Source organism: Meles meles, chromosome 7 (assembly GCF_922984935.1).
Source record: "Meles meles chromosome 7, mMelMel3.1 paternal haplotype, whole genome shotgun sequence".
NCBI classification, from domain to species: domain Eukaryota; kingdom Metazoa; phylum Chordata; class Mammalia; order Carnivora; family Mustelidae; genus Meles; species Meles meles.
Window position 1 is genome coordinate 86,621,531 of NC_060072.1, and position 8,541 is coordinate 86,630,071.

Genomic DNA, 8,541 nt, shown 5'->3' on the forward strand with positions numbered 1-8,541 from the left:
GAGGGTTGCTACCGACATCTAGCAGGTGGAGACCAGGGATGATACTAAACATCCTCCAATGCACAAGACAGCATCAAAGGCATGACCTAGGCTAAAATGTCATTCGTTCCAAGGTTGAGAAACCCCAGCCTGGGGCTAAAGAGCTCTTCACTGGCTTATTGGACTTGGGCAGGGTTTGGGTGAGACAGTGAGGAGAGGGAAAGGGAAACCCTTATTGGAGACGCCAGGGAACAGTAGAGGCGGCCACTCTGCAACCCACAGAAAGGGCCCCAGGATAGCTTCTTCCTTGTGAGCAAAGACCAAACAAGGAGAACAGAGAAAGAAATGAAGAAAACGGAGCCAACTGCTTTGTATGTGTTATATTTTTCATTAATAAATAGGTTTTTCTTCTTTAAACACAGAACATAGAACAGATTGAAACACTCCCCCCTCCCCCCGATTCCAAAGACAAGAGTCTATAAAACAAATGCCAGCTGTACTGCCCTAAGGGCAGAAGAAGTCTGGTGACCCCCACCCAGCCCTGCCCCCTGCAGCACCACCACCCCCACACTGCAAGAGAAGGGGGTCTGGGGCTTCTCCCTTGGACCCTGGGGACTTAGGTGAGAAGCATATGAATGTATGATGTCACCTCTCCATGAGGCATGGGCTATGCAAAGATGAGGTTTCCTTCTCATTGGCTCTGACCAGCTCCTGCCCTTCTGGTTTTCAGTTATGAAGCACCAGGGCTCAGCTCCCAAGGGAGCCGCCTCTTGGCTTCCCCACTCCACTCCTGTGCGGCCTCCTTAGAGGGGAAGGGAAGGGCTCGGGGACCCCTCCCATCCCCTGGCCCACATGGAAGCGCTGTGTGGAAGAGGCATGATGCTGAAGGTGAGGCTCCTAGAGGCCCCCAAGCCCATGAGGCCAGCATGCCCCCCACACCCCCACACCTTTCCTTCCTCTGGAGCGGGGGGGACACTGGCGCAGCCACCCCCACCACAACCTAGTGCCTGGCTTGGGGTGTGATGGTTCTTTCTCAGTGTCAGGTCCTCAAGCCGGGCCTGGCTCTTTCCTTGTCCCGTTCCTGTCTCCTTCCAAGCCCTCACCATGGCCATCTGAAAAACGCATGTCCAGTGTCCTAAATTGTCCCATCCTCCCTCTCCCCCGTGCCTCTGCAACCCAAGGGAGGAAGTGGGAGGTTGCCTCCCTTCTCCGACCCCCACTTCACATAATGGAACAGCTTTTGGCCTTTTCCTTCTTGAAGGTAGACGAGATGAGTTCAGAACGACTGGGGAGGTGAAGCAGTCGCTTGGAGAGGCTTCGGACAGGGCTCTTTGGGGGCACCGGGCTGGGCTTGTTCAGACACACCATGGACGCCGTCCGGAAGATGCTGTGGATACTCTTTTCTGAAGTGAAAGCTGAGCCTTCCAGGTAGATTTCTGCACCCAGCTGCTTGGCTATTGCACAGCCCTGTGGAGGGGGTGAGGTCATCAAGGCTGTTGTCCCACATGGCTTCGAGACACTGCCTTCCGTCTTAATGGTACTCCCCCAGGCTCCTCCCAATGAGACAAGGGCCAGTCTCCCACTATCACTCTCTGCTGATGATTTTCTGAAGGGGAAGCCTAATCCTGATGCCAGACCAAGTAAATCAGAATTTCTGTGGGTAGGCATTCATATTTTTAAGAGCTCCCCAGATGATTCTAACAGAAACCACTGGTTTAAAAGAAATGAGCCTTGTGCTCTCAACTTGTGAAAGAAATTACCCAGGTGGGGCGCCTGGGTGACTCAGTGGTTTAAGCCGCTGCCTTCGGCTCAGGTCATGATCTCGGGGTCCTGGGATCAAGTCCCACATCAGGCTCTCTGCTCGGCAGGGAGCCTGCTTCCCTCTCACTCTCTCTGCCTGCCTCTCTGCCTACTTATGATCTCTCTCTGTCAAATAAATAAATAAAATCTTAAAAAAAAAAAAGAAATTACCCAGGAATTTCATGAGAAATGCAATTTCTGTATCTTTCTCCTAGAGTGACTCGATAGGTATGGAGTCAGGAATTCTAACAAGTACCTCTGGTGATTCTAAGGCAGGCAGTCAGCAAAAAAACAATCTGAAAAAGACTAGCGCACACAGGAATGGCTCACCTGCCAACCTATGGAACTGCCAACCTATGGTCTGCTGATTAGAGATGGCGCCCCAGAACACCAGTTCTCCCTTGCCAAAGTGAGAGCTTGAGCAAGGGCCACATTTCAAGTCCTTTGTCTGTAGCCTTCCACACCCCATCCCACCCCAACACGTGCGTTTGTACACGTACGCGCGCGCGTGTGCGCACGCACACACACACACACACACACACACACCTGCTCATAGGAGATAGGTGCCTGTTTCTGGTGGGACAGCTCCATCAGTGTGCTCAGGTCTGTTCGCAGGTCGGTCTTGCAGCCAATAAGCAAAACACGGGTGCTAGGACAATAATCTAGGATTTCCGTCCTCCACTGAAGAGCCATGTGAGAGGGGAGTCGGGGAGGAAGAAGGAAGAAGAGTCAGTGGCTGACAGCTACCTGGAGAAGCCCAGCGGGCAACATCACACACGCCATCCAGCATATCATCCAGCCCTCCCTGAGTCACACAGCATCACCAAAGCACTAATTACATCATCTTCCCGCCGGTGAGGACTCTGGGGCCACAGGAGTGCTGACCCAGAGAGCCTGCCCCTCATTCAACAGCCCAGTTCACCAAAGGAAGCACGGGGGCAAAATCTCCTCCCACTCTCTGCCAAGCATGTGTAGCGTAGCTCTGCCCCCTCCACCCAGTGAAAGGGCTTCACAGGTCCAGAAAGCCAGGAGGAACAGGGAGGAAGCCAACCAGTCTCTTCCCAAGGAAAGGAGATAATCCCAAAGTCTTCTGGAAAACTACTTCCACAAGGTGGGAGACTCTTCCGGGATGGGCAGACTTTGCCCCCCAGACCAGGCGTTTCCTACCTGCATGGCTTGCCCAGTCCTGGTGGGCTTGGGATAAAAGGCAACAGAAGCTCCCTGCAAATACCCCCATCTAAGCCTCAAATTCCATCACAGAAAGGTTCTGACTCTCGATCCTTCATTTTCAGTGTCTTCAACACCACCCTCCCTTGCTGGGCCTCTGGCAGAGCAGTATGGGCTATGGCAAGGGCAGGGGGCAGAGAGGGAGGGAGTCTGTGTTCTAGCCCCAGAGCTGGAGCTAATGGTACGGTCTCAGGCAAATCACTTCCTTCCCTGGCCTCAGTTTCTTCCTGCTACAGAAGAGGAGACTGGACAGCAAAGTCCCCGAGATTCCTTTCTGTTCTCCAGCTGAGCTGGAGGCTGCCCAGTTGCCCAGACTCACCTTCTTGAGTGCACTATCCACTGTCTCCGGGCGGCTGATATCAAAGCATAGTAATACCGCGTCCGAGTCGCTGTAGCAGAGTGGACGGACGTTGTCATAGTAGGGAGATCCTGGTATGCGGGAGAAAGAGCTGGTGGTGAGCCGTGGCATTTGCCCTTCCTAAGCCCAACGAGCCCTGGGAATCCTGTTCTTGACCCCTAGATTAGCTGGCTCCACCCACCTCCCTGGGGAATAGGCTGCAGCTTAAAATGTTGGGACCCGGCCACCTGCCAGAAAGCAGTACAGAAATATCATCTTCCTTAGTCCTGAAAAAGGGAAAAGGGGAAACAAAAACGGGGGCATAGACTATATTCTGGCCCTGTCTCCTACAGTGGGCTTAATTTCAGGTCTGCCAGTTTTATGAGTCCCAGAGGAGGACGCTCCCACCCCTGCAGAGAGACCAGGGCTTGGGTCAGGTGTCTTTTCTAGAGTCTGCCTGCTGCCCAACCTCTGCTCCCTGCTTCTGCTCCAGGGTCTCTCTCCAATGAAGAAACAAACCTGCCTGTTACATAACTGGCTGCCTGGCTTCTTTGCCATGGGGTCAGAACTCTAGGAGGCTGAAAGGGGAGGAGGAACAGCATGGATTCAGTGCCTTACTTTCTGCCTGTGAAATGCTGCAGCCCCTATCCCCCAAGATCTCAGGGAGGCAGTTTCAAAGACAGCAGCACCGATAGCTAGGGATCTGGAGGCTCGAGGAAGGGTCCTTCACCTGGAGGGCAGCAGGCGCTGCAGACCCAGGTGGCCCAGCATGGGAGAAAGCTAGGGGCTCAGCCTGCCCCCCGCCCTCCACCCTGGGGAAGGAACAGTAGCAGATTTGGAACCCAGACAATCCGTGCTCAGAATAGCAAGCAGCCCCTCTCCCTGCACCGCAATCGCCATGGAAACTGGGGGGAATCCAAGCTGGGGTGGGGGTTTGGTTGTAAAAAAAAAAGAAAGAAAGAAAGAAAGAAAGAAAGAAAGAGTAAAGAGGAGTTGCAATAACTATCTGCTCCTTCAACAATCTACCCCCATCCCCTGTCTGAGGTGGGGTCTTAGCTCGCCAGCACTGAGCAAAGGGAGCACTGCAGCACTGGGGAAGGGGGAGGGGAGAGGAGGGGAGGAGGCCTCCATTCTGGCTCCAGGCAATCCCCCTCCCTGAAGACCGGCAAGTGAATAACGGGAACAGGCTCGACCCTGGCCCCGATTTTGGGAAGCCCCATCCCACACACCGCCATCACTTCTTCCTTCCTTGTGGGCACCTAATTTGAAAGAAGGAGTTGGAGGATGACTGATAGGCTGCATCCCTTCCGAAATTGGGGGGTGGGGATGCAACACCTGGAACAGACACCACTTTGCTGACTTTCCATTATCTGGACTGGGATTCAAGGGCTGCATTCTGACATGGGGGCGGGGCGGGGGCACTCTGGGGCAGTGGTAGTAAAAAGAGATGAGCTGCAGTAAGATTCTGGGAAGACTCAGGAGGTGGGCAGGGTAGGGCAGCCGAAACCCCATACATTCTGCAGCCGAGCTGCATTCCGGTAGGATCCAGCCAGCATAGCATAGTCCAGGATAACCAGAACCCTGCCTCTCAACCCCTGGAACTGCATTAGAGGAAGGCATACCAGGTGGAGGAATTTCTGTTTTGCTTTGTTTGGGGGAGGGGGGAAGCAAGGGGAAGGCTCATTTTCTGTTTATCTGCCCCCCTACCCCCAATCTTTTCAGACCTCAAAAATCAGAGCATGGGAACAACAGCTCTTAGAGGAATAGGATGGCATATTTATTATATGTAACAGGAAACCCCTAGTGATTTACAAGGATCCTCTTTGAACTCAGGCTGAATGTGCATTTTTGGAGAGTGGATTTTATTTTCTTTCTGTTACTCTGGGCTTTTAGTCCTTAATTATGACTCGGAGCCCAGTCTATTAAAAAAGAACTGGGATAAAAGAAATAATGGGAAGGGAACAAAATCAAAGCAAAGGACAGCCTAGCACTGAGGGTTTAGGGTTGAGAGGAAAAATATTGCTTTCTACATTCCAGAAAGACCCAGCATCTTCTACCTCAGCCCGGTATGGCAGGGTGGGGGTGGAGGGGGTGACTGTCACAGCCACCCCCCTCCCTGCACTATCTACAACGAGACTGTGCCCCACATTAAAGCCATCACCCCCACCCTCCAAAACATCGATGATGCATCGCTTCATCCCTGAGCCGCAGCGGTATGACAAGTGGAACCGAGCTGCGGCAGGCGGACAGCAGTGGCCCAAGATGGAATGCACGAGAGAAAACTGAGTCAGGAGCAGTATTTCCCCAAAGCAGGCTTGTCTCCCAGCCTCAACCACCACTGCCTCCAGCAGCATGGACTCCTGCCTCTTATCTGGCTTGGCTATGGGGCAGTAAAGGCGGGGGTGGGAGGACACAGAGGGCAGGGGCTGGAAATGGAGAAGCCCCGCCTGACTGCGCCCCAGTTATATTCATGGGTCCATTCACCTCACCATCCCAGCCCTCTGAAAAGAAGGAGCTAGACCCAGAGAAGTGGCTTCTGGGGCTCATTCACTCTGCAACCCTGGACACACCAACCAAGGGAATCTTCAGGTCCCCTTGTCAGTTTCCCAGCCATCATACACAGTCCTCCCCAGCAAAGAGGGAAACAATTTCTTAAAGACAGCAACTGTAACAGACCAGTGGGGGTGGGAAGGGGGCATCTGGGGCCAGCAGTCTTACCTGAGGTGTCCCAGAGACTGAGCTCTACCCTTTGTTCCTCTGTCTCCAAGCAGGCCGTGTAATTCTCAAACACAGTGGGCACATACGTCTGTGAAAAGAAAGGAGCTCGTCACACCCTGGGCTCCCCTACTTTCATAACCCTCTGTTTGGTGCTGGCTACACAGGAAGCCACTCATCCTATGAGATACTAAAGTGGCAGGAGATGAGGGGCAGGGGAAGGGAGGGGAGGGGAGGGAAGGGGGATACTTGGGGCAGGAGGGACACATGGGACAGGAGGGAGGGCAGTGTAGAGGCACAGGCACTTTGCTCCATGGAAAAAAGAAATCTGAATGACTTCCAATGGGAGACAAGCCCCCTCCCTTCTTGCTCCCCCACCCCATTCCTAGATGGTCAGGGAGGGGAACACACAGATTTCTCTCCTCTCCAGACTTGTGCGTCTCCGGATTTTAGAGCCCCAAGCAAATGCTAGCTCTTTATCTTCTCCCACAAGCCTCTCGGACCAGCAGGGCAGCAGAAGCCCGCCTGGAGAGGGCTCGAAGAACCTCTGAGGAGGGGATGAGGAGACGGGCAGGTATTACGTCAAGAAGAAACCCCAGATTCTCAGATGCCTCCAGTTCCCTCTCCCGAGAGCAGACCCCGGGATAAAAGGAGGGAGGAGGGCATCTGATCGGGGCCTACAGGTGAAGAGGTGAGGAGGAGCCAGCGGGGCGACAGAAGTGGAACAGGTCTCAGGGGAGGCTGAGGCAGGGCGGTCCTCCAGCCAGGCGGCCGAGGATGGGGCAGGGCGGCGTGCGGTAAGCTGAGGGGGAGCTAGGTCCCCTCACCCCCGGCAGGTGGGAATCCAGCCCCAGGGAAGACAGGCAGGCAAGGAGAAAAGCTGGCCAGCGGGCGGGCCGCTCACCTCGGGATAGCAGTCCTTCGCTAACACCTGTAACATCGCCGTCTTCCCGCACTGCACGTCCCCCACCAGAACGAGCTTACATCTGGCCACGACTGGCTGGGGGGCCCGTCTCTCCTTCATGGCTGTAGCCTCCGCGGGACGTGGACTCAGAGTCAGAGTCAGAGAGGAGAGGGTTGCGCCAGGTGCGTCTCGGCACAAAAACTCAGCCGGGATCCTCGCCTCCCTCCAAATGAAAAGGAGGCAGGCACGGCCGCCTTATATCGCCCCGGCCGAGCCAATCACAAGAGGAGGAGGACTCTGTCAGGGCCAATCCCTGAGGTGGGATCCCCTCCAGCAGCCAATGGTAGGAGAATCTGAGTCAGTGCCCTTTTCCTCCCTTCCCTTTCTCTTAAAGCTGTATCTTTGCTTCCTCTGCAAGGGGATTCCCACGCTGTTTGCATTTGTATTAGGAATGGGGGAGGGGGCCGTGAACAAAATTAATGGTCCTGAGTGTCCATCAATTAGTGTCAAAAGCAAACTGGCCATGAAGGCAGAAAATGAGGTCAAGCTGGCTCTGTCCCAAGAGAAAAGCAGGATCTGCCTCAACTACAGACAGGTGGCAGCCGGGCTGGGGGGTGACCCCACAGATCTCTGACCTCTTTGTTCTGTCTAATACCCATCCAAACTACTTCTGGCTTCCTCTCCCAGAGACTCCAGCCGTAGCCCTCTATCAGCTCCCGCTGTACCCCTTTCAACGCCCAAGTCTGGAATCGCCTTCACCTAAATAGACCAACAGATAGGTAACAGATAGATAGGTAGATGGATGGATAGATGGATAGATAGATAGATCTTCTTGCATCATCTAGAAAAAAACCCATACAGTTCCTGACCCAGAGATGGGCAGAGAGAAAGGAATGAGGGTGTCTGGCAACTGGGGATGACATAGAAGAGGAGAACAAAGCAAACAAAGTCCCTCTCGGGCCAGATCACTTCTCACCCCGTGTCAAGCAGGAGCTGCTTAAGGGTGTTTGTTCTGCCACCCAGGGTCCGCTTCCTGGATGAATCAGGCACAGGTCCAGTTCCAGGTTGATACCTACTCATGCCGACACACTCTGTGTGTCATCTGGTAAAAGTCCAGACTGGAAGACTGGGCCTGGGACTCTGGGATCAGTAGGCTGGAGGGCAACCTAAGGTTGAGAGGAGCTACGTAACTGCCTACCAGCCCTGCCCCTCAGAGCCCTGGCATGTTAAGGAACCTCTCCCCTTGTCAGAAGTGCCAAATATACACAGCTTGAATAGCCCACTGATTATTCAGGAACAAAACTAGTCTAAAGGCCTCTAAGAATCAGGGATTGGAGTAAAGCTGATCTTGGGCAAAACTGAGAGGACCCCGGAGTTTATCATTAGGTCCCTTCTCCTTTTCTAGCTTAGCACCTCTGGAGCCTGCTCTGGGTCTTGTCCCATCTGAGCTCTACTTTCATTGCTGTCCTACCCAGGCATACTTCCCCTGATGTAAAGGATGTTTAGGGACTCCTGGGTGGCCAGGTGGTTAAGCATCAGCCTCCAGCATAGGTCATGCTCTCCAGGTCCTGGGATCAAA

At 53.9% G+C, this 8,541-nt stretch overlaps 1 protein-coding gene across 1 annotated transcript; it reads right to left on the reverse strand.

The window, feature by feature from the left end:
* Window positions 1-344: 344 nt before the first annotated feature.
* On the reverse strand, window positions 345-7,181 carry RND1 (Rho family GTPase 1). Its single transcript, XM_046010750.1, has 5 exons — window positions 6,963-7,181; window positions 6,062-6,149; window positions 3,326-3,435; window positions 2,326-2,460; window positions 345-1,446 (listed from the first exon to the last, which is right to left on the reverse strand). Exons 1-5 carry the CDS (start codon window positions 7,080-7,082, stop codon window positions 1,201-1,203), a joined length of 699 nt encoding a protein of 232 aa, XP_045866706.1. The 5' UTR covers window positions 7,083-7,181; the 3' UTR covers window positions 345-1,200.
* Window positions 7,182-8,541: the final 1,360 nt, after the last annotated feature.